The 26,623-nt window shown below is 46.3% G+C and overlaps 1 protein-coding gene across 2 annotated transcripts; it reads left to right on the plus strand.

Moving 5' to 3' along the window:
• Positions 1 to 1,870: 1,870 nt before the first annotated feature.
• LOC136620401 (squalene synthase-like) lies at positions 1,871 to 26,300 on the plus strand. Of its 2 annotated transcripts, XM_066595161.1 has the most exons (8): positions 1,871 to 2,022; positions 6,288 to 6,385; positions 14,920 to 15,103; positions 18,034 to 18,162; positions 21,790 to 21,981; positions 22,805 to 22,981; positions 23,104 to 23,256; positions 24,847 to 26,300. In XM_066595161.1, exons 1-8 carry the CDS (start codon positions 1,924 to 1,926, stop codon positions 25,057 to 25,059), a joined length of 1,245 nt encoding a protein of 414 aa, XP_066451258.1. In that variant the 5' UTR covers positions 1,871 to 1,923; the 3' UTR covers positions 25,060 to 26,300. The 2 variants fall into 2 exon arrangements, with proteins under 2 accessions (XP_066451258.1, XP_066451250.1); XM_066595153.1 differs by lacking the exon at positions 1,871 to 2,022 and having other exon boundaries at positions 5,910 to 6,385.
• The last annotated feature ends 323 nt before the right edge of the window (positions 26,301 to 26,623 follow it).

Below are 26,623 nucleotides of genomic sequence, written 5' to 3' on the forward strand. Positions count from 1 at the left end.
TGCGTGAAAGCAGGAGTTAAAAAAAGAAATGCGCTAGCCGGTTCTTCCGCAGACATCCGCAGTACAGACTATTGGACGGCTTCCATTGAGGTCAAATGCGGACGCGCTGCGGATTCCGCGGGAAGGCAGTAGTTTTAAAAAAAAAAAACATGTAGTGCGCCAGCTGGCACTTCCGCAGACATCTACAGTACAGACCCGGACAGATACGCAAGGTAGCCGGCCGCGGGCAGGGTCGGATTCCATTGCGGGGCCACTGCTGGTGGACATGAGTCCTAACTCGGATTTTGGTGTGGAATTCCCGCCGTCATTTGAAGGGGTAGAATCCGCTGATATAACTGACATGCTGCGGATACTGTAAGGGCTTATTCACACAAGCGATATTCTCGTACGAATTTTGTGCGATACGATGCGCTTAAAACGTGCACGAAAATTGCTGTAAAAATTGCAGAATGTTCCATCTTTGGGCGTTTCCTCGCAACGCCTCGCTCATTGCCTTCAATGGGACCTTAAAAGACATTGTGTGGTATTCGCAGGCCGCGCGATGAGCATACGTGTGCGATGCCTCCTATTGAAGTCAATGGGAAACACTTGTTAGGGGGGGACGATATTTCTCTCACCCGTGTGAATGCAAACTTCCTTGTAGAGATTGTGGAAGGAAAATCCGTGATAAATCTGCCACATTTGAACATTATCGGATTTGTTTACCTGCGTCCGTCACATGACAAAAACAGGTCTGCAGAGGCTGGCAGAAAAGCGATGCTAACGCCTCTTCAATTACAGCAAGCAGAGATCTTGAAAATGCTTAGGAATACAAAAATATATTGGAAAATGGTAGATACTTTCATGATACGAAGACTAAGCATTATTTGGCGCACTTCTGCCGTACTAGACAAACTGCCGCCAGGGGAGCAATAAATTTGGCGCTTTTGTTTTGATTGGTTTATCCACGTTGCTTTCGTGATTTTTTTATTTTTATATTCGGTCAAAGAAAAAGATTTTGTTTCAAAAATGGCGCACGGCCCGTCGTATGTCTAGTGGACTTCAGGAGAGACTTATCACAACGGCTGCAGAGGAGTTGTTGCTCCTAGCAACCAGCGCACCCCACAGAAGAGGTAAGAGCTGCCTGGTTGCCGTGGGCAGCTGCACAAAATTGCGCCTCTTGTTATACGTCCGGCCTATTATTCCGATTTTCTGGGTTGTAAAAGAAGCATCAAAAAGGACGTCCGCCATTTAATTTTTTTTTTTCTGTGACCTAAGGGACAAAATTGGAAAAAATGTGAGCGCTTAAACAAAGCACTAAATTCTTGACTTGTACGTATGAATGTAATGCTAAGAATGGTTTATAGTGCAGTCATGAGGTGACGTATGTATAACCCCGCCATATCTATAACCTCCAGTCTGCGCCATTTTAATAAATTGCGTTAATTATTTGCACTAAATATCTCATTTTTACTTCGTAAAGACATTATTGCCTCGCTGGCAGCTAGAATTGGTTATTTCATAACGATGGCTGCAGGGTACGCTGGGATATGTAGTTCAACAGCAGCCAGACAAGGTTTTTCTGACGTCTTAAGAAACTACACTTCCCAGCATGCCCCAATCTCCTGTAACAGACTGTCAGGTACAGTATTCCGTGGTAAAGATAGCCCCGCCTATATTTCACTATGCTATTGACGTCATATCTTGCACTTAGCCAATCGCATTCTAACGCTCTGCGTCACCCCAGCAACACGTTTTCGCTGATTGGTTGGCGTTCGCTGGTACGACAGCCTACTGTCCAATCGGAGTAGTCAGTCCACTGTGGAGCTGCGCAGCTATTGGTTGGTATCGAGAGATGGGGCAGAGCTAAAAGTAGACTGCCGGTGAATATAGCGGTACTGAAATGATACAGTAGTAGAAGATCGCGCATCGCTCCCCGCCGTCATGGACATCCTGAGGTCTCTGAGACACCCGGAGGAGATCTACAACCTGCTCAGGTTTAAGATGGGCGGCTGTCGGACTGCCCTGTCCCAGCAGGAGCGGGTAAGGGAGAAGCCACAAGTGCCCGTAGAGTCTATTAAGTGGTTCTGAATCCGCCTTTGGTTCGTGTTTATTACTACAGGTTAACGATACAATGGTGACCGCGCTCGTCGCAGCCGTATTTACGCCGCGGGTCGGATACAACCGTTACTCTCTCTCCTCTTACCAACCCGCCGCCTCCTTAGATGGCGAATACGGTTTTTATGAGTTGATCACCATATTACGGAGTCCTATAGGTCACCGGGGTTTTGTTGCGCCAAAGTTGCAATCCCAGGGAATCCTTACCGCCATAACTGGTATTGAATGCCTGAGATCAATAATAAATGAGGGTTTTCAGCAGATGCGTCTCCGTGGCGACCGTGGCTCGTTTGTGAGGTTTACTATTACAAAGTGTCTATACGGGATTTAGGTGTGTGTGTGTGCGCGTCTGTGCGTATGTATGTGCAGAATGGATTGCGTCTGTGCGTATGTATGTGCAGAACGGCGCGCGTATGTATGTGCAGAACGGTGTGCGTCTGTGCGTATGTATGTGCAGAACGGCGTGCGTATGTATGTGCAGAACGGTGTGCGTCTGTGCGTATGTATGTGCAGAACGGTGTGCGTCTGTGCGTATGTATGTGCAGAACGGTGTGCGTCTGCGCGTATATGTTCTGGATACCAATTTCTCCAGCAGGTTCCGGGGTATTCTGTAGCTTCCTAATTGCAACACTCCTCTATACTGATGTAAGAACTCAGACTGAGACACTAAGAGTTCTGATACTGAAGACCATCCCAGAACTTCTTGTATTGAAGCACATAATATCTGCCCATTACGGGCGTATAACATATTACATACGTGGGCCATGAGCATAAATATTGGGTCTCCAGCTAACTGAGCCCCCTCCCCCACCTCCTCCCAGGGTCCCTCTGTAAAACCCTAAGGTCCTTTGTTCTTGGAGTTGAGGTGGGGGAGGGCTGGAGAGAAAAATAACATTACCATCAGCTCCGCTACATTCCTATGTAACTTAACCCTTCAGTGGCTGCACCAGAGCTTTACATTAGGCTAATGTTATAGCACACATCCTTCACCATGCCATTGTCCAGCCATTACCATAATGAACCTATGTGGCCATCAGCCTCTACAGAGTCAAATCACTACAGCAGCGTAATATATCTAGTTCATACAGATCAATAGACATCTTACACTAATTAATCATTTCTACTACATATGTATGTGCAGAACGGTGTGCGTCTGTGTGTATATATGTATAATAATAATGTGCTCCTGTGCATATATATATGTATAATAATGTGCGCCACTGGCCACTATGGTGTTCACTTTTACTATACTGTCTTACAATTAGAATCGGCCCTTTGAAGGCAGCCATAAGACTGATGTGGCCCTCGGTGAAAATGAGTTTGACACCCCTGGGTTAAAGTGTATATATAAAGTATGACTGTGAAGGGTTAAAGTATATATCTGCATCATCACAGCTACATGTAATAATATTATACTCCTGAGCGGCACTCACTATTCTGCTGCTAGAGTCACTGTGTAGTGAGTGCAGCTCTGGAGTATAATACAGGATGTAACTCAGGAGCAGTACAGGATAAGTAATGTATGTATACAGTGACTCCACCAGCAGAATAGTGAGTACAGCTCTGGGGTATAATACAGGATGTAACTGAGGATCAGTACAGGATCAGTAATGTATGTATACAGTGACTCCACCAGTAGAATAGTGAGTGCAGCTCTGGGGTATAATACAGGATGTAACTCAGGAGCAGTACAGGATAAGTAATGTATGCACACAGTGACTCCACCAGCAGAATAGTGAGGGCAGCTCTGGAGTATAATACAGGATGTAACTCAGGATCAGTACAGGATAAGTAATGTATGTACACAGTGACTCCACCAGCAGAATAATGAGCGCAGCTCTGGAGTATAATACAGGATGTAACTCAGGACCAGTACAGGATAAGTAATGTATGTACACAGTGACTCCACCAGCAGAATAGTGAGTACAGCTCTGGGGTATAATACAGGATGTAACTCAGGATCAGTACAGGATAAGTAATGTATGTACACAGTGACTCCACCAGCAGAATAGTGAGTGCAGCTCTGGGGTATAATACAGCATGTAACTCAGGATCAGTACAGGATAAGTAATGTATGTACACAGTGACTCCACCAGCAGAATAGTGAGTACAGCTCTGGGGTATAATACAGCATGTAACTCAGGATCAGTACAGGATAAGTAATGTATGTACACAGTGACTCCACCAGCAGAATAGTGAGTACAGCTCTGGGGTATAATACAGGATGTAACTCAGGATCAGTACAGGATAAGTAATGTATGTACACAGTGACTCCACCAGCAGAATAGTGAGTACAGCTCTGGAGTATAATACAGGATGTAACTCAGGATCAGTACAGGAGAAGTAATGTAATGTACACAGTGACTCCACCAGCAGAATAGTGAGTGCAGCTCTGGTGTATAATACAGGATGTAACTCAGGATCAGTACAGGATAAGTAATGTATGTACACAGTGACTCCACCAGCAGAATAGTGAGTACAGCTCTGGAGTATAATACAGGATATAACTCAGGAGCAGTACAGGATAAGTAATGTAGGTACACAGTGACTCCACCAGCAGAATACTGAGTGCAGCTCTGCAGTATAATCCAGGATGTAACTCAGGAGCAGTACAGGATAAGTAATGTATGTACACAGTGACTCCGCCAGCAGAATAGGGAGTACAGCTCTGGGGTATAATACAGGATATATTCAGGATCAGTACAGGATCTTGTTGACACCGTCTGGCAGAGTTTGAGCTGTAGGCAGTTCTTGCGGTGTGTAAACAGCACCGCCTCGCCATTTCTCCATCGACCCTGAGAAGTCAGGACACACAGCGCTCAGCTGAGATATGAGTTGTTGTTTGCTTGGGTCCCTGTGGCACGGGTGATCCGTGGTGGTTTGCCTCCTGGCTGTAGTCACACGCGGTTGGGAAGTATCACCTGATACCTGGTTTCTTGTAGTGTTTACCGCATCAACATTGTGGTAAATGCCAATAACCCAGCAGGAGGCGCTACTGGTTGGGTGTATTCAGATCATGGCCTTCAGATATAGAAATAGCACGCCTGAATACGACATTTCAAAACTGCGCCATTTCACAGTAAGGCCGGCTTCACAGAACCGGAGTCCACGGTTGGTGTCCGTGAATGGGATACGCAGCAAATCGCACGCATGGAGAAGGATGGACTTTCACTGTTTCCTCCACACTTGCGGATACGAATCGTGTGTTCTTGCGAGCGGAGGAAAAATCGCAGAATGCCCTAAGGCCTGTGTCACATTTGCGCAGCGTTTTGCGCACACGATACGCAGTGAATAGAATCCATTGATTGCAATCGGTTCGTTCACCTTAGTGTATTTTGCGCTCGCATTTCATTCGCACACAAAAAATACGCAGTGCGCTCCTTTTTTTTTTTTGTACCTTTGCGCATGTTGAACTAATTACACTAATCGCCCATTTCAAGGAATAGAAGCATGGTGGCGTGTTTTTTTTTTTTTGCGTGCGCAAATTTACACGGAATTGCGCTTAAGGCCGTGTGACAGCGGGAATGACTGCAGCACACTCGGATATCCTCCTACTGCTTCTTTCTTCCATCCTCGGCTGTGAAGTTTATAATCACCGGCTTAGCAGCGGCTTATAATAATCCAATTTGTCATGCGCTTGCATCATCACCTGTCACTCCACACGTGGGCTGCACATGGTTCTACCTCACATCCTGCCCGCAGGAATTACTGTGTACTGTCACTTTAAAACTTTTTGGGAAACGTGTAAAGGGTTAACATGGAGGCCCAGCCCAGTATGCTAGACCATGAAAACACTGCAGGAGTGGGAGGGGTTGCAGTTAGGGTGGGTGCGCCGCCGAGTTGTTGTCAGGACCACTCATGCAGTGTGTTGGAATGCCAGGGCCCATGGGCACTCAGCTGCCAGCTTGGAAAGTATGCCCTTGGGCACTGTAGATGATCACTCGCAGCCCAGGAGAAAAGTTTTCCGCCAAGTTTGGCTCATGGCCAGTACAAACTGCAAAGTGGCCGTCTCCCTGTTCAAGAGGACTCTGAGCCTGGGCCCAGCTCAGAAGCCTGGCGGGCAGCGGTCACTGCTGACGGTCAGCAGGCTGCAGGAGAGGGGGCTGAAGGAGGGCCGCACCGTGCACAAGTGCTTTACCCCCCAGAGCCCGCTCGTCTGCAAACTTCACTCTGTTACTCTTCCCCGACAGGACTCTATGAGCGATAGTCTGCGGACCTGCTTCACGTACCTGAACCAGACCAGCAGGAGCTTCGCACCCGTCATCCAGGGCCTGGACGGAGAGCTCAGGTGGGTGAGACCGCTGCTCCGTGTTATACCTACTGATTCGTGGAGGTTAAACTCCTTTAATCCGGCATCATTGGTGCGGGGTTATCCAATATTCTGGATTAATAGATGGCTAAAGGTACAGCTTCTGTTTTCGGAGTGAAGCTGCGACACTGACCACCTCTAACGATAAGTAAACGTCTTTAATGCGGTCTATATTGTTCCGGATTATTAGATATTCTGGATTACTGGACGGTCAGAGAATGTGATTGTAATTTAGAGAGACTAAGAGGTTAATACACTTATGTTTTGTGCAAAAAACAGCAGTTTGTAAAACTTTCTGGATTATTGGATGCCGGATTAAAGGAATGTAACTGTCATGTATGTACAAAGTTAAAGTGGGGTAATCTGTGGTCCTGGTAGTTTATATGACCATCTGGATGTTACAAGGGATGTCTCACACGGAGCGGAATAAGCCGCACGATGCATCGCAAGCAGCGGTAAATTTCGCACCCAACCTCTGGTGTGGATTTGGCTCCGTCCTGAGGTGTAAATCTGTCACCTCCCTGCTATTGTGAAGTAACTGCCAGTAAGTCATGCTGGGGGTTGTAGTCTCTCAATGGGTGGAAAGTCACACTCTCTTCTGGTGCTCTGGGTATGTGGGCACAGGGCCGCATCCTGGGGGCACGTCCGGCACCCTCTCAGGACAAACCTTGCTGCCTCTTCCATTGTGATTGGCGCTTCATCGGGTGTCAGTCCCCTAACAATACCTGTGCTGTTCACAGCTGGCACTCTCCTGTATAGGGGGCAGTAATGCACAGAAATAAACCACAGTCTGTTCTGAGATTTACCACGCCAAGATGCCTGTGCACGTGGGGAAGAAGGCGGGGTTCAAGGGATTTAGGGAATAGCAAAGTGCCCCAGGTGTATTGTTATATACATTGCTGCATTCGTAGGTGCCTCAGATGTATTGGCCACTAATTATACGGTAATGCACTTCACCCTGTACTTTATAGCTGGTGGGAGGGGGAGGCGTTGTATGCAGTGACCTTCTCCGTCATGTTTCCCCTCACTCTTATCTGTCCGGTGGGTGACTTGACATTGGTCCCTCCCTGAATGTTCTGTGCTGGGATCACACACTAATGGCAACAGGAGCGTCCTGCCAGCTGTTCCACCAATAAATCACTATATGGAACAGTGAACTTCTCAAGACATCTTGGTCTTGTAGTGTTTGTATGCCCAACGGTCCATGACCTGTAAAAGGAGGTCATACGGTCTTTACAAAAGAGTGCGGTTCCTTCCAGAGTTTACATGAGGACAGAATACTACTGTGACACAGTTAGAGGCAGAAAACATAAGTGACTCACAGTCCTCTGATTGGACTTGTTCCTTTTCTTCTCCATTTTGTCCAGACCTCCATGACTTTTCCAGCTAATTCTTGCTGAGTTTGAGACCCAGCTGTCATTGACTCTTCTGAAAAATAGGGCTACTCACTATGCACCCTGAAATAAATAAGGCACACTGATATTAATGTAATACACACCGTGTCCCCTGAAATTAAAGAGACATTCTGGTAAACTTCTATATACTGGGGGCGCTACATAATGAGGGCATTAAAAAAATCACTTGTCTGACCGCAAGACCAGAGCGGTGGAGTCAGTAAGCCAAACCTCAGACTCCTCAATTCTCCCAAACTCCTTGACTCCTTCATATATGACTCATAAGTGGCACAAGATTAAAGATGTCATTAAAAGAAATTTACAAAAATAAGTGAAAAAAACGAAATAAAAAAAATTACAGAATGAAATAAAAATATATTTAAAATAAGAACTGCCAGCGCCAACCTAAACTGTCAGCAGATCCACCCTGGATATTAGAGATGAGCGAGCACCCAAATGCTCAGGTCCGCGTTATTTGAGTCGAGCTTTTCGTAAAATTCAAGAGCTCTACTCGAGTAACGAACCCCATTAACTACAATGGGAGACTCGAGCATTTTTGTATGTGGGACGCCGGGTTCGTCTCTCCCTTTCTCCCTGCCAGCCAGGCAGCCAAAAAATTTGCCCTTGCCGCGCGCTGCGGCGGGGAGGGGCCAAAAACTGGGGCCGGGTCGAACACTGCGTGATGCTCGTTCCAGTAACGAGCACAATCGAGTACGCTAATACTCCAACGAGCATCAAGCTCGGCAGAGTACGTTCGCTCAACTCTAATGGGTATATATATTTTAAAACTTTTTTTTTTTGCACACCTCACCCTTAAAGGGGTTGTCCCGCGCCGAAACGGGTTTTTTTTATTTTTAACCCCCCCCCCCCGTTCGGCGCGAGACAACCCCGATGCAGGGGTTAAAAAAACAACCCGCACAGCGCTTACCTGAATCCCGGCGGTCCGGCGTCTTCATACTCACCTGCTGAAGATGGCCGCCGGGATCCTCTGTCTCCGTGGACCGCAGGGCTTCTGTGCGGTCCATTGCCGATTCCAGCCTCCTGATTGGCTGGAATCGGCACGTGACGGGGCGGAGCTACACGGAGCCGGCATTCTGCACGAGCGGCCCCATAGAAGACTGCAGAAGACCCGGACTGCGCAAGCGTGGCTAATTTGGCCATCGGAGGCCGAAAATTAGTCGGCTCCATGGGAACGAGGACGCCAGCAACGGAACAGGTAAGTATAAAACTTTTGATAACTTCTGTATGGCTCATAATTAATGCACAATGTACATTACAAAGTGCATTAATATGGCCATACAGAAGTGTATAGACCCACTTGCTGCCGCGGGACAACCCCTTTAATGAAATTTAAAAAAATGGAAAAAAATTCTGTGAAAAAAGGTGTTAAATAGCTCTATATATGATGAAAAGAAATTTGCAGCAAAAATAATTTTCACAGGCCAGGAAAATAAAGGGCGTTAACCCTTTGCAATCCAATTTTGGATTCAGGGTTTCCTAGGGTCTTTCTCTTTCTGCCATTACACAATAGCGCCATCTGCTGGCTAGAGCCAGTACTGTGGTATGGGACATGCTGGAGAGGCCCCCGACAACAGAGCAGCCAGTAATATACAGTAAGAATACCCTGCTGGACGTCTTCCGACATCGGAGCTGTACAGCCTTCAATCAGAATGTCTTCAGACGTCAGACAGTGGATTGGAAAGGGGTAAAACCACCACATGGCTGAAAAGGGTCTGGTCCTTCTAGGACCGAAACACACTGGCCTTTAAGGGGTTAAGTGATTAATTTACTGTATTAAAATGTTAACCTCATTCTGTTTAGCATCATTCTGATAAAATAAGCTCTTTAGTTGGAATACTCTGTTTATTGAGCTGCTGCCCCCGCATCCTACTCATCAGTGTTTCTGATAAATGGGGGCTTAGATGAATCGGAGATATATTATAGGACACTTCAAAACTTTCCTAAATTCCTATAAAAGAAATGCGTAATAAATTCTGCATTGAAGTAATTACGCCATATTTATAATGTGTACACATATTATTATTTTCTTTTTTACAAGCTGGAGTCGGTACATTCCTACTGACGCGACCTAAATGGGACCCTGACTCCAACCGCAACCCTGCGAGGAACCCAACTGATCATAAGAGCTGATCACCTGGAGTGAATGGAGTGGTGGTACGTATAGGTCATCTCCACTCTATTCACTTCTATGGAGATGGCCAAGCTCGCCACTTGGCTCGTTCTGCCAGTCACATGGAAGAGAATAGAGGGGTGGTTACACATGCGTACTGCCACTCCATGGACTCGGAGTACTTGGGGGGGGGGGGGGGGGTGCTGTTCTCATTAGCACTGGGGGTCCCAGCAGTTGGTTCCTCATCCATCACATATCTAATTACTTTTTGGTAGGAAAGCCCTAGAATTATGGTGGCCCTTCAGTCATGGACCTCCTGTATGTTGTTCCACATGCCGCTCTACCTGTCCCATGTGCACCAAGACACCCTTCCACTTTTGTAGAGGTTTCCCACCTACCATCTGTTGACTGCTGCTCTGTAGAGGCGGCCATCTCTTTACATCGAGAGGAAGATCCTTCTTTCTGACCTCATGGCCTTAGTGACCCGAAGACTCCACCACAGTAGAAGCGCCTACCCTGTCCCACTGCTCAACAGAGGGATGAGTGGCAACGACCCGCCCCACCCTCGAGGAAACCTATCTATTGGTAGTTGGCGATACGCGGCACTACACCCTACAAATCGGGTCATATCTGATGCTTTGCTTCCTCCCCCTTTTGTTATATCTCTTCTATGAAGGAGGGTTAGGCTGGTGCCTGCAGTTCTACATTGCATTCATTAGGTTAGATCTCGCTGTTTTCTCAGGCTCCCTGCCAACAGTTCTGGAAAGTTTGCACAGCTGCCACTAAGGCTTCATATCCTTTCACTCCTTTGGCGCAACATAGTAGGAGGAGATTTTCTTCTCGGTGCGTTCGCTGTGTGATTGTAGACACGCCGTGGGGTAGATTCCACTAGGTGACGAAACGAAATCATTTTGCAGGATTATCGGCCCCTGCGGACAGGAAGCTACTTGTAGTTGCCACAAATTAGATGGAAGTTCTGATCAGCTGACAGGAAGGGGTCAGTGATTCATGCTGCCTGCTGGAAATTCTGGCATCAATGGCGCAGATTGCGACGCAGATTTTGGTGCCGAAAATCTGCACCAATTTTTCTATGTGTGAACGTATCCTTAGACACCAACTAGTCATCTACTGTTATAGCCCATCCGTTGCATTGGCTGCTCTTGCCTGTTCATCAGAACCATTCCTGACATCCTCTTTTGACCCCTTCTGGTGACTAGTTGTTACATCCACAGGATCACCTTTCGCTGGATATAGACTTTCTTCTCTCCCGCCATTCTCTGTATACTCTCCACATTGTTACACCAGAAAACCCCATGCGGTTGGCTGTGAAATCCTCAACCCGGCTAGTCCAGCATCGATGGCCGGCCTCGTTGGAAGGCGCTCAGATCGCTGGATCTTCCCATCTAATGTGGCTTCACCATGAAACTGATTCACGGGAAACTTGTCACGCAATTTTAGGCTGCAGTCCGGGGTGACGGGGGGAATCCATACAGGGAACCACAATCATGAGAGGGTCGGGGGCTCCAATAAAGTGGCCATTCAGTGTATATTGCCCTGTCTGCCTTCACAGAACTAGTGACTGTAGACACGGATAATGTCCTCCTATAACTCCTTACAAGACCCCGCCACCCAAACCAAAAAGAACTGCTATGATATGAATATACAATAATTAGGGACCTAATCCCATTTGTATCTACTAGTTGTAGATGTATAGACTCTGGACAATTAGGAGGGATCCTCATGGGTTAATCATTAGCACTGAGCTGCCCTTTTGAACTCTGCTGGGAGCTTTTCCCGCCAAATTTGTGTTCCGTTTGCTTCTCCTGGAAGCCAGCCGGTAACAGCAGCTGATTGGCTCAAATCCCTGGCCAATGGAATCCTTTTGCTCATGTTCACATCCGCCCAGCAACATCTGTATGATTGGTCGATGGTGAAGAGATGGGGTAAATGCACACTGGGCCTCGCTTATCAAAACCGCCTCAAAGAGAAACTGTCTGTGTGGCGATAACAACCAATCAGAGCGCAGCTTTCACTTTACCACAGCCGTTTCAGACATGGATGCTGAGCTCTGGTTGCTACGGGCAACAGGCAGTTTTAATAACTGCAGACCATTTTTGATAAACCTGCCCCCCATGTTGAATAGTAGAACTGTCTTTAAACAAGCGATTGTCACCGTCGCATTGCAGGAGCCATAACATGACGTGCGGCCTTGTTTTTTATGGTGCGAGTTGTATTTTTTTAATGGTGCCGCTCTGGGGTATATATGAATTTGAATGCTGACAACGTATCCTCAGTGTAAGGGGCGCCCGACTACCGTCGCCAATCAGCCGTTTGTTTACAGTGTACATTAAGGCCCGTTTACACGGACGATTATCGCTCAAAATTCGTTCGAACGACCAAAAAGGAGTGATAATCGTCCGTGTAAACGCCAGAAAATCGTTTACTAATCGATTTGTTTAACGCACCAAACAGTCCGCAAATCAAATCCGCATACTTAAAGTCAGTTGCAGATGCCAACGCTTCTCTGTGGGCACTTTGAACTGCAGATCTTTTGCGCAGGTGACCCTTGCAGATTCCACAAATCAAACCCGCCCGTGGACACTGCGCCTAAAGCTTACAGGTTCTCCCGCTGGACGCAGCGGTCGTGTAAATGCACCGACTGAACGACGAATGAGAAGGCATTTGCGTCTTATTCATCGTCCAGCTTCCGCGAACCGAGCGCCGGAGCGGCCGTGTAACCAGACGCCATTCATTATGAACAACCGCCAGCTGACTGTAGAAGCCCAGGAAGATCATCGCTGGGGCGACTGTTGGCATTTGTGCCCGAAAGGTTGTCCCGTGTACAAAAATGAGAGGCCTAAGCCGTTCTAGATGGACCCTCCCCGTGTCCGTCACATCTTATAGGGGAAACGCAAAATCTGTTTGTGTCGTCTACACATCCACAGTTCTGGTCCGATTTTTAGTGACATTTTGCAGGATTGTTCTCCAGCATCGGGCGGCGAATACTGGCGCAATTAAAAATCAAAAACCCACCGACTTCCCCGGTAATTTTTGTTGCCAATTAAAGCTCAGCTTTAATTTCTTACACAGCTGAGGTAAAATGAAAGCTGCGCTGTGATTGGTTGCTATTTCTTATACCGCTGAGGTAAAATGAAAGCTGCGCTGTGATTGGTTGTTATACATCATACCGCTGAGGTAAAATGAAAGCTGTGTTGTGATTGGTTGCTATTTCTTACACCGCTGAGGTAAAATGAAATGTTGCGATTCTCCGTAATGAACCTATCAGTAAGATAGGTTCATCGTGGAGAATCGTGGTGACATTAGTGCTCCCCCGCAGCGGAATATCGCTTGCCATATGCGGTCCCGCCCGTGGACACTCAGCCTTAGGGTTATGCTCACACATGGCAAAATTGGAAAATCTGCGGCAAACCGAGGGGGACGCCATCTTTTTCCCTTGACAGGCAGCCCATTTCCTCATCATCTGAGTGCATCGCGTGACACTAGTAGAGCGAGGCTTGTTGATAAGAGGCCACTTGTCCCCAACTGCAGATCCGCACCAATTCCGCTACATGTGAGCAGATCTACTATATTGAGCCTATGATATAACACTGAACAACCATGAGGACGGGGAAGCAGAGCGGCTGCAGGCCTGTAATCTCCGTTCTTCTTTCAGCTTCTCTCCTCCAAAAACAGCCAAGACGGAAACCCTGAACTGACCCAAAGGCTGGGCTCGCGCGAATGGGTCGGATTCTGCATGCGGATGTCTGCGGCATTGCAGATGCGAGTGTTTTCAGCACGGATGTACGCTATGCACAGCTTATCGTCCGCGCAGAAGAAAGATCTCTCCCCTCTAGCCGGCATTCTGGCTTTTCTATCTATTTTCCTGTGAGGTTGCACGCGTTTCCGCTGCTCATACACAATGTGAATTGCGTCTGGGGAACAGAACACTTGCATCTATTGACTTTAATTAGGGCCGTCCGCACGGAATTCGTGCTAAAATAGAGCATGCTGCGATATTTCTTTCGGTCGCGGAATATGCAATTTGTATCTGCGAGTGTGACGGGAAAAGTGAAAATGCATGCCTTTCAAGGCCCGCGCGGACGGCGATCACAGAATCCGCAGGCGTCCTCCACAGTATGGCCACGCTGTGAGTTTTAGGGCTAGTTCACATGGGCATATGCTGGTTTTGGTCTCGTAAATATGCTGCGTATTTACGCAACTGAAAACCGCCCTTGCCTCTGTCTCTCGCCCGTTCCTGAGTGTCTTTGTGCGCACAGGTACACTGCGTATTTACAAACGCAATAAGGACACAGAAGGGCCCACTGATTTCCTGCACAAATATATAGTGAATACGCAGTTTTCCTTCGTAATCGCTACGTATTTGCGCCAGCTTATTGATTTCAATAGCCTGTTGCGGTGCATAATGCGTGAAAAAAATCCGCACATGTGAACCAGCCCATTGCAACCATTAGGTTCTATTAACGGCGTAATAAAAACGCAAAAATTGCATGTGAGATATGCGGCGCAAATACGCCTGTGTGAGCGAGCCCTTATGTGATGGAGTCGGTAACATGCCTGATAAATCTCATTAATGGCGCTGCCGTTAATCCGGCCTGGACTTTATTACAACACGTGGGGGAGATGGGGATTATTTACAGCTCATTAAGTGGCAAGACAAAAACACCTCACTTCAGATTAATGGAGGGGGGATTGTCAGTGCCCATGCAGGTCGTTTAGACATCAGGTGTCATTGTATGAGTTAAGTCCATTTAAAGGGGCCGTTCACACTTTGACGTAGCAATCAGGTATTCTCTCCTGCTCCTCTATGTTTGCCATGTGGAAACTATTTGATGATAACCTGCGGGGCATTGGTGGGGAATAGGAGAGAACTCCCTGCAATCTTCACATGTAGTAGAAGAATTGTACCCACTATGTGCCCTCCAGATAGGACACTTATGGTGCCTGCTGACTATTTGATTATATTACAGAAATGCCGTGTGCATCTTCTATCTGGTGCTCCGAGCTCTGGATACGGTGGAGGACGACATGACCATCAATCTGGAGACCAAAATCCCCATTCTGCACAACTTCCACACGTACCTGTACCAGGCGGACTGGAGGTTCACAGAGAGCAAGGAAAAGGACCGCCAAGTCCTGGAGGACTTCCCAACGGTGAGGTTAAGAAATGGGCTGCAGGGGTCAGAGACGTTCTTGTCCGCCATCTAGAGCTCCAGATGCTGGGAAACGTGAATAATCTTTCACCCTGGATTGAAGGTGTTGTCCAGGGTTGGAAAAACGTGGCTGCTTTCCACCAAAACAGTGCCACATCCGTCCACAGGTTGTGTGTGGTATTGCAGAACAGCCCCGTTCACTTTAAGGCCGTTTCCACACAGGCGACATGATTTCGCTGCGAGAAAACCACAGCTATATCACATCGGTGTTGTGTGTTATATCCTGGTTTTGTGTTGCTACAAAGTCGCACACAGTGTATCACCACATGCGAGGATTTTTTGGGGGGGCCCTATCCCAAAAATAAGCTCTTGCTGCATTAAAAAAAGAATACATCATCTCTCTGGCACTGTCATCTGCCCACGCGTCTCGCTTGAAGCTCCCCAGCAGTTGCTTGAGGTCTGCAGAACTTCCTATTTGGGACTTGGAAAAACCCTCCTCCAGGAAGCTTTGCCTCTGATTGCTTTTCAAGCGCTGGCTGAGCCAATCAGAGCTAGCTCTCGATGAACCAATCACAGCCATTCCATAAATGGCTGTGATTGGTTCCTCGTGTGCTAGCCCTGATTGCAGAGCCACGAGCTGAGGAACCAATCAGAGGCAGCGTTTCTAGGAGGTGGGGACCAGGAAGCTCTGCAGGAGAACTTCAAGCAACTTAGGGGAGCTTTTTTTTCTTCCTTCCTAGGGCTTAGTTTAGGGATTTTACAGTAGGATTTCCTAATGTAGAAGTTGCATCGTACGAAAAACACATTTTCGTACAATGTGATGCAACACACAAGGAAACGTGGGCTACAAGAAGTCGCAAATCCCGGCTGCATAGAGCATGCAGTGATTCTGTAGTCTCACAATGTCGCAGGCTACAAAACCTCACTCATATGATAGAACCCATAGGAAAGCATGAGCTCTACATGGAAGCGGCCTTATGGAGATTCAATACCAGACACGACCTGTGGACAGGTGTGGTGCTGTTTTAGGATGAAAGCAGCCATGATTTTCTAATCCTGGACAACCCCTTTAATGATTGTAGAGACACCCAGGCAAGAGTACAGAGTGGTGTGAGTCCACTGGTCCGCCTAAACATGTCATTGCTCACTACTTGGTGACCATGTGCAGCCTTTCATGGACTTGTCACGCACAATGATGGCATATTCCAACAGGATGATGTCATCGAGCCCAAGTTGCTCAGGACTGGCACTAGGAGCCTTCTGGAGAGTTCCTGCACTTTCATCGGACATGAGGCCAATTAAGCATTTATGGGATGTGCTAGAGAGGTCCGTTCACACCGGAGACCCTGCACCTACAAATACCACTGAGCGGTGGGTGGCTGTCCAGGTGACATGGCTCTGAAATCAGTGCTATGTCAAAATGCAGTACCTCATTAGACTCGAGGGTGTCCTACATGATATTAGTTCCTATCCCATGACTTTTGGCATGTCAAAGTTTGTGGTTATCCCTAAGAGCGGGGAGACAACGGGTTACTGAGTGAGGAAGCACCTTACATACATAGGATGAGCACAGCGGACCTGGAAGGACTCAACAAACAGGTTTCCTGTGCTTGCTCTATTGATACAATATGACATGGGCAACATACTTACCCGCATGGCTTCGGGGCACCAAACACACAAGTATTTTGCTACATGGATTGTGTAATGCATTTGGCAAATACATTTAAGCCCTCCCTGACATGCACCGTACATGTATGGTATACGTCGGGTGTGATTGCATAAAGCTGAGCCCACTCCATACACCATGGGTGTCTGCTGTCTTTGGCAACTAACTGCAGCAGTTGGAGAGAATGTCAATCATGGCTGTTAACCCTTTATATTCCCCTGTTAAGCCCGGTGCGATTCTATCACTTTGTCAATCACAGGAAACCATATCCGTGTTTAGGCGGAATTATTCCCCACAGGCCTCGGAAACAGTTTGGATAATCCAGATTTTCCATTTTTGAGTAGGAATGCCCTAAAGGCACCACTGATGACTCAAATCCCTAGTGATGTATACCTCAATTACACCCCGGGTATGTTGTCCTGGATATATGATCTATTAAATCAACCTGCTTCATTGGACAAGCTTCCGTTTCTGGTGAAGTGGGAGGGTGACATCCATAGCACTTGATCACTTGAATGGTGGTATGGCTGTTGTGAACTCTTGAGCAAAGACAGTTGGCAGGTTACCTTAGTGGAAACCTCTATGAAGGTCCTACACCTGGCATGTTATATTCCAACCACACTTCATGCTGGTTATTCCTCAGTCTCTCCCTTGTGTTTCCAGAGTTGCCAGGCCGAAGGTGATATGTACCACATTTAGTGATCTTGCCCTATGGTGGGCAGATTATGAAACCGGGTCTTCCAGCTAATTGCAGATTTAGCAGGCAGGTTGCTTCCTAAATTTACCAAACTTTTTTTGTCTTGTAGGAGGTCAGCCACTTGGAGCTCCTCGTTCCACTTTTTTAATTAATTCTCCTAGCAACCTGCATACATATTGATTCTCAATGGAGGACTCGGCCCCTTCATATCCCAACAGTCCTATACGTCTTAAAGAGAACCTGTCAGTAGAAAAATACTTTATTAACCCCCACTATAGAGTTATGCAGCAGGGCACACATGGTTGTACACTAAAGGAGCCTTTTGGCTTCACCAGAAATTCTTACTTTGAAGGTTGCACATTCAGTATGTGAATCTGCCATCCCAAGTCAAAGATAGTGCCATCATCCTTCTGAGTCAGCGCATCATGGCAGAAACCAGGCCTCTCCTCCCTCTTGCCAGCTTTCCCTGCGCATTCTAATTTCATTACCCAGAAGTCCTTTCTTCTACATGACATACATGACAGATTGGAGTCTCCCTAATGTATTTTGAACTAATCGTCTCTTCTAGATTTCCCTGGAATTCCGAAGTCTGGCGGTAGTTTACCAGGAAATAATTGTCGACATCTGCCGCAAGATGGGGATGGGCATGGCGGAATTCTTAGAGAAGCAGGTGGAATCTCTCCTGGAATGGGATAAGGTAGGAAATGTCGTGTATTATATATATTAGCGAAAGCCCTCACTAACTGACTGGCCATTAATTCTCTAACTTGCCGGGTCGTACAAACATGAAATTTGGCAGGAGCATTCTTTAGGTCCTAAATAGGAAAAGTAAAGGGGTTGCAACTTAATTATTCAATGCTAAGTTTAAAACTAAGTGACCCCCCCCCCCCCCCCCTCTCCATGTAATATGACTAATAACACACATGTGTACCGCACAAATGTGAAATTTGGCGCTACCATTCTTTAGGTCATAAATGGGAAAAGTTAAGGGATCAAAACTTGATGATTCAATTCGAAGTGTGAAAAAGTGCGGAATTCCACGATACATGAGAGAGTTCTTTTCTCAGAAACCATAAAGCCTAGGGAAATTATGTATGTACTTAGGAGAATCTAACTGACCTCTGTGTATATACTGAAAGGCTGTAAAGTACATAAGGAACGGCCATGAACTGCAGGGGTGGAACATGCCCTGAAGGCTAAGAAGGGGCTGCTACCCCCAGTCTGGAGGTAAATTTGAATAAAAAGGGGGATTGCCTTTAAGGGTAAAAAGTGAGGAGAGTGGGAGGGGTGGCACATTCTGCAGAGGGACATTGGTACATGCAGCCTGAGGAGAATCTAACGCTCTTCTATGTGTATACATATTTTATTCCTCTGAAGTAACCACAGATTCATAAAATTTACTGTGCGAAAAACAGGTAAACGCCTGTACTGAATGAACACGGACAAAGCCGGGGATGTCAGCTAGTTCTCTATACAAACCTCATTATTTTCTATTTTACCTTTTCTTTACGGGAGAGGTTGTTTATGGCGTTCATCGTGTGGTGAAAATGACATGTTATCTTTATTCTGTAGGCTAGTACAGTTACAGCAATATTAACTATATATAAAACTAGCTGATATACCCGGCTTCACCCCAGGTTAATTTGGTACTGGTGTTTATCTGGTGTTCACACTGAAAGTCTTATGAAGTCGTGGTTACTTTAGAGATACCGGAAAAACATATGTTCACCATTTTGCATAGTTCTCTGCGTTACCCAGGAAACACCACGTGGAGGTAACCATGCAACGCTTCCTTTATATAAAATGACATCAGGAAGTGAGAGAATTAGATTACGTACGTAAAATTTGGACGCTAATTCTTTTGCGCATAGAATTGAATAATCGAGTTGGGACCCATTAGCTTTTCCAATTTATGACATAATCAATGCCCGTGCCAAATATTAAGTTTCTATGACACCGGAAAGTGAGAAAATTACATTCCGTACGTAAAATTTGGACGCCAATTCTTTTGCGCATAGAATTGAATAATCGAGTTGGTACCCATTAGCTTTTCCCATTTATGACATAATCAATGCCCGTGCCAAATATTAAGTTTCTATGACACCGGAAAGTGAGAAAATTACATTCCGCACGTAAAATTTGGACGCGAATTCTTTTGCACATAGAATTGAATAATCGAGTTGGGACCTATTAACTTTTCCTATTTATGACATAATCAATGCTCGTGCCAAATTTTAAGTTTCTATGACACTGGGAAGTGAGAGATTTAGATTATGTACGTTAAATTTCGACACTAAGGCCTCCTTCCCACGAACGGATTTCCGCCGCGTAATTCGCGGCAAAAATCCGCTGCGTTGCCAGCAGCTATTAGGTTCTATTGAACCTAATAGCTCAGGGCACACGGTGCGTAATTCCACCGTGGAATTACGCACCGTGAAATGTCCCGTCCTCACCCGCGGCATGCTCTATTTGCCGCGGGTGTATGCGCTGACTGCTTCTATTGCAGTCAATGGAAGCCGTTCGTTCACGCTATCTCCCGCTGTAACACAGCGGAAGATAGCGTGAAAACGCTTTCCCGCCTACCGCCGTCACGTGACGCGGCCGGCCGCGTCACGTGATGCGGCGGTGGGCAGGGAAGCGTCATGCGGGCGCGAAGAAGACGGATCCACTGGTAAGTATAGGGGCTCTGGGGGGCGCCGTGATGGGCTTCGCCGCGGAATATTCCGCGGCGGAGCCCGTCACGCTTGTGGGCAGCCGGCCTAATTCTTTTTGTTTGTTTGTTTTGGTTTTTGCACAGTGAACTCTAATTTTTATCCATACTCTGTGGTACATATGACTGATTTGCTCTTTATTCATTTTTTTTCATGGAGACAAAATGATCAAAAAGCGCAACTCTGGTGTTGCAGTTTTTTTTTGTTTTTTTTTTCTAATGGTGTTCACTGGGCGGGATAAATAATGTGACCTTTTAATAAATTGGACACAGCAATACAGACTTTCCACTTCAAAAATTGGCCTGTTTTATTGTGAATGGGCAGGAATGGCCCTCTCGACTAGTGATGATCGTTCCTGTTTAAGAGTACAGAAATGATTATCGCTAGTATGAGCCGTCGTGGATCCGTCAGGTACCAGACCCGGAAGAAGAGGCAGGCGCCGCTTGTCTCCACATCTAACAGATAACTTCCTGTAATATACTTTCATTACTACGAACCTTATGCTTATTACAGGATTTCATTGCTTAAATATGCACAAAGATAGGCCATGCCATGATTTTTTTTGTGACTAAAATACGCTGCAAAAATGCGCAAATTTAAATGAAACCCTTGGGCTCAATTAACGGGAATTGTGTCCGCAGAAAAAAAAGTATTTGCAGCGTATATATGCTCTTATGAATGAGTCCTAAGTATGAGTCGTACGTAAGTCAGATGCTCATAACTCTGTAAACTTTGTACATTTACCGTATTTTCGGGCGTATAAGACGACCCCCAACTTTTTCAATTAAAATATAAAAGAAAAAAAAAAATCAATACTCTCCTCCCGCGGCATTCTGCGATGATCTGCGGCGCTGCTGCAGGCTGTCTCTCACTCCTCTACTCCGACAGTGCATTGCTTTCTGGATGCGGGGCTTGAATGCCCCGCCTCCAGAAAGCTAATGCTCTGATTGGCTAACTCTGCGCTGAGTTAGCCAATGAAAGCCTGTGCTGCGTTAACCAATTACAGCCATTCAATGATGTCATTGAACGGCTGTGATTGGTTAACCCAGTGTGGCAGACCATCGGGAGGATGACACGCCGTGGGAGGGAAGTATAGACTTTTCCCCTGAGCCTTAGCGCAGTCCTTGCTGCTTTCATACGGTCGCAGCATACGTCGGAGAATATGGCCGTTTTTGAGCTCCCCCCACCGTATGCGGCGACCACAGATTCTCCAGTCCGGCCTATAAGTCGACCCCCGACTTTTGAGAAGATTTTCTCGGGTTAAAAAGTTGTCTTATACGGTAATGTCTTCCTAGTAAGCCCTGCCCCGGGCTGCTGTAGTGACTGAACAGCACCGAACAATCTCATTGTGGGGGTGGACCATTCAGGAGACCAAGGGAGCTCCTTCCTTAGTCAGGCCTCTTAAACATTGCTGTCAGTACTGTCAACAGCATCTAAATGTGTTAACCTCGATCCCAGCTGTTTATGTCTGATCCCGGCCGTTGTGGCCAGGTGTCAGCTGTCAAAGATAACAACACCCGCCACATACAGACTTGGCTCAGCCCTCGAGCCTATTCTATACACTGATACTTGAGTATTAACACTGATATCTGGAACTTTCTGTCTTTGTTCAGTACTGTCACTACGTGGCTGGATTAGTGGGGATCGGTCTATCCCAGCTGTTCTCCGCCTCAGAACTGGAAGACCTCATAGTTGGCGAGGACACAAGACTGTCAAACTCCATGGGGCTTTTCCTGCAGAAAACCAACATCATCCGAGATTACCTGGAGGACCAGCTGGAAGGACGAGAGTTCTGGCCTAGAGAGGCGAGTATGGACTAATGTCCCATGAGTTCTACGAGTAATTATACTGTGTTTCCCGCAAAATAAGACCCTGTCTTTTATATGAATTTTTGCCCCAAAAGAGGCTGGGTTTTATTTTCAGGGGAGGTGTTAATATACTTACCTATCAGGGTCAGTCCACAACATCCCTCCTGCTATTCTCCACAGCTCCGATGCGCTTCCCGCTGTCCTCAGCTACTCGTACAACATCCCTTCCTGGTTACAGGATTCATAAATTCCGCCTCCAGGAAGCGATGGCTATGATTGGCTGAGCAGTGGTTGAAGAACCAATCAATGCAGCAGTGGATGAACCAATGCGATGGCTGTGATTGGCTGAGCAGCAGTGGAGGAACCAATCGATGCAGCGCTGGATCAACAGCTATCACGTTGTAGAGGCGGGATTTATGAATTGGCTCACCCACGGCCAGTCATAGCCATCGTATTAGTTCATCCAGTGCTGCATTGACTAACTGAGCAGCGGTCGAAGAACTAGTCACAGCCATCGCTTCGGAGGTGGAATTTATGAATCCCGCAACCAGGAAGTAATGCTGTATGAGTGACTGAGGACTGCGGGAACCGTACTGAACTTCTAGATAGCAGCAGGAGGGACCTGGACCGAGCCTGCTAGGTAAAGTATTCTTTTTTTTTTTTTTTTTTTTTTTTTTTATTTAGTGTAACTAGGGCTTATATTTCAACTCTCCCTGAAAATTGGGCTAATGCTTATTTTCAGGGTAGGTCTTACTTTCAGGGAAAAGGGTGGTGATCACCTCTCACTAAACCCATACTGTCCCCATTCTGCTGCCATCAGGTGTGGAGCAAATACGGCAAAAAGCTATCGGACTTGGCCAAGCCAGAAAATATTGTGCCGGCGGTGCAGTGCTTGAATGAACTGGTGACGAATGCACTTCAACATGTCCCTGATGTCTTGCTCTACCTGTCCCGGCTGAGAAACCAGAGCGTATTTAACTTCTGTGCTATCCCACAGGTAAGTGTGCCTATGTGCGTTTCCTTTGGAGACCACATCCACTTAGATATCATATCACTTTAGCAGCACAGTGTGGAAGATCTCTATGCCTCCATGCTAATAGATCCTCCTTGTGTCCTCAGGTCATGGCTGTCGCTACACTGGCCGCCTGTTATAATAACCACCAGGTATTTAAAGGAGTGGTGAAGATCCGCAAGGGACAGGCGGTGACACTGATGATGGAGGCCACCAACATGCAGGCGGTCAGAGCCATCGTGTACCAATATGTGAATGAGGTAAAAAAAAATTACTGTGTTTCCCCAATAAAGTAAGCCGCCACCCCCAAACCCCCCCTAGGGTAGGGTATATTATCAGGATAGGGCTTACTTACAGGGAAACGCTGTATTTGCAAAATTTACAAACTTTCACTCGTTTGTTTAATTTTTTTTGTGCAATCAAACAAGAACAACATAAATGGCCCAGCACAACTAATATAAGGGATTTCTGCAAATTCAGCACTAAATTCCACTTTTAATGGCTACTGCAGTCTCAGAATTATTCACCCCTCTAATCCCCTCAAATACAATTCCTTATTTGCAAGTAAGCCGTTGTCTTAAATGTACCTGATGCCACTAAGCAAGGGCTTCATTAGTTGCATCAGGTGTGCTTAAGATAAAATGCATCAAATTGCACTCCAAGATGTGCACCTCTACTGACCCCAAAACTCAAGACAAGTTGCCTCTAGTATGCGTAAAACCATATAAATAAGTCAGAGAAGTTTTGTGTTTCTGTGTGGAGCTGTGAAACAAAACTGGAACTTTTTTGGGCCTGTGTATCAGCGATATGTCTGTAGAAGGAAGAATGAGGGATAGGTGGTGGCTCAGTGATGCTCAGGGCTGTTTTGCTTCCTCTGACACTGGAACCCTGGGAGCGGTAGGGATTTCACAGAAATCCAACAGAGAAAAATGATTGCATCTTCAATTAGACTCACGTATGAAGGTATAAGGAAGCATTTCTTTTAGGGATGAATACATCCAATGGGGCCCGTAAAGCAGCATACAAGGACTATATAGCTCTGTAGTAAGGAGCCCTACAGCCTGTCTGTGTATGAGCCCTAAGAATTCTTCGGGACTGAAATGTTGACCTACACAGCAGATGCCTATAGGTGGGACTTCAGATCATTGTCTTCCTTGCGGAGAACAGCTATGAAAAAAACGATGGACCTGTTGGGTTGAGGTACCAGTGACCTATGAGGCCTGGTGGCCCACTGAGATTATTTTTTCCAGGTGCATTCACTGTTTTAAGCTCTAACATTAAGGAGTTCTCCAGGGAGAAAAATACTTTCCCATCCAATCTGGGTTCTGCATTACAGGCACCTCCACTTCTGGTTTGCTTCTGACACCTCTTGTTGTTGGTGATATCAATTCAAGGGCTTGTGGTTCATTTCAGTACCTAAGTCTGCCCTTTCTCTGTCTCCATCCGCTATGACAGATAAGAGGCTCACTTAGTTATTGAAACATTAAGCCCCCTGCAATGACACCATCAGCAAGAGGTCCATACCACATGACCCAGTGTCGGAAGTTGGGGTTGCCGCAACTGCTGGTTCTAAAGAAGAAAGAACCAGAATTTCCCTCACTGGATAACCCCTTTCAATGTTCCCCATTAAACATCATTTTGGGTCTTCTCCCCCCCCCCCCCCCCCCCTCATCCTTTTTTTAGTGTAGTCTTCAAATTTCCTGTATAAATATAAAGATGTACCACAGACGTGAGCAAATAAATGCTCAAGGTATAGTGCGTGGCAGAAGCTTGGACTATATAGAACTCCTAAGTAATTCTACATTTTAAACTTTAATCTTCTATATTTGTTACTGTTTCTTCTTCCTCAGATCTACCCGAAGATCCCCCTAACAGACCCCTCCTCTGGACGTACACAGAACATCGTCTCCACTGTCCAGAAGCTGAGTCTGTCCAACGGCCCCCTGGTGTCCCGTCACGGCTTCTCCCCCATTTACCTGTCATGTGCTATGTTGTTGGCCGCCCTCAGCTGGCAGTACCTGAGCACGGTCCAGGCTTCAGAGGAGGTGCACACGAGCCCGTGACCAGATGCTATCGCCCATCAATAAAGCCCTCCATATGGTGGTAGTCCGTAGAGTGCCCTCCCCCTTGTCTCAGAGGATTATGGGACAGGGAATATCCATTCAATCAAGATCATAGCACATTTTACAGGCACTGTTTTACTGAGATTCCCTTGGGGGACTTGATCTAGAGGAAGGGGATTCTCTTAAAACGATATAATTTGTAGGACTTTTCCATCAACCAGTATGTTTGTAGCTGGACATTAGCAGGGACTTCATCGGTGGTGGAACGTCAGTCGAGACGTTGGAGATTTAGCTCTTGGTTGGGAATACAGTAGGAGGTCACTGCTGACCAAGACCTAAGTATGTCCTGGAGTGGATATGGTCGTCTTTCATCTCGTGAACTGGAATATAAGTGGGTATGTTGGCTCTGTTACGTTGGATGCCTCCAGTTGTTTCGCAACTGCTTTGAGGCTGCTTCCAAGACTTTCAGTCACTGACGTAGGCTGTATGATGAAAATACAGTCTAAACGAGTGGGAACAGTCCTCCATCAGAAGACTGGCTGAAGATCTGTGGTCTCCAAACTGTGGTCCTCCTGCTGTTGGAAAAATACAACTTTCAGCATGCAACAGGTTGTAGGCCACGGAGGGTCAGGAGTTGGTCAGGATTTTATGGTACTAGTGCATGGACTGTAGACCTCGATCTACAGATCATGACAACCATTGGTGCTATATTCATGGGGTTGCCAGACTCTCGTGCAATTTAAAAAAAAATAAACTAAAATTAGACAAGTTTGTCTTATTTTTTTTTTTTTCTTGGCTTGTTTTGTTTCCCTCATGACAGCCACTCGTCTCCCCATCTGTTATGTTAGTAGACATTTCCTCCATTCAATGTCTGAAATATAAAGATTTGACGGGATGGTGGTTGAGACTAACCCAGAGAATCTCCATTCTTGATGCTTAGCTTGTTAAACCTTCATCTACTGGCTTAAATAGATGGTTGCCGGAGATGGTTCCACAATCCTGGCACTTTTACCGCGACGATGTCTGTATGTCAGTGATTCGCTAGAGCACAGTGTCAGCGCAGATCTCATTGTGACGCTACAACCATTCACTCCGCTCTCTCAGGAGGTCTTAAATGGTCGGTATTGTGATGCTATAACCATCCACTCTTGCAAGGGGGCCTGTAGGAGACGGTTGGTATTGTGACATTGTTATACAATGTGTTTTTAATTTTTATAAATAAAATTATGAAATGAAGTTCATTTCCGGCATCGGCCGCTGTTGTTTCTTTCCATGCGACCTTCATACTCTCGTCCTGGCCCATTACACGCTCATAGCTTCTCCCTTCTCTTATGTCTCAGTTGAGTAACTTTGAAAGACCTGGTAAACTTACAGAATTAAGTACAGTGCGTCCAGAAACTCTTCAAACATTTTGTAATGGGGTCTTCTGCAAATTAAAATTCCCGTTTTTCTTCCACATCATTCTGCACTCAATACCCCATAATATTAAGTGAAAACACAATGTTAGATTCTCATTTTTAAAAGATTTCTAACATTTTGCTTTGACATAACTATTGGTATGACT

This window comes from Eleutherodactylus coqui, chromosome 1, assembly GCF_035609145.1.
Source record: "Eleutherodactylus coqui strain aEleCoq1 chromosome 1, aEleCoq1.hap1, whole genome shotgun sequence".
Lineage (NCBI taxonomy): Eukaryota > Metazoa > Chordata > Amphibia > Anura > Eleutherodactylidae > Eleutherodactylus > Eleutherodactylus coqui.

What these genes read in the sequence shown, in the direction of transcription:
- LOC136620401 (XM_066595153.1), top strand. Translation starts at nt 6,012, where the DNA reads ATGCCCTTGGGCACTGTAGATGATCACTCGCAGCCCAGGAGAAAAGTT. An exon ending in GAGAGTTCTGGCCTAGAGAG is followed by an intron (nt 21,982 to 22,804) that starts GCGAGTATGGAC and finishes TGCTGCCATCAG; the next exon opens with GTGTGGAGCAAATACGGCAA. An exon ending in ACTTCTGTGCTATCCCACAG is followed by an intron (nt 22,982 to 23,103) that starts GTAAGTGTGCCT and finishes TTGTGTCCTCAG; the next exon opens with GTCATGGCTGTCGCTACACT.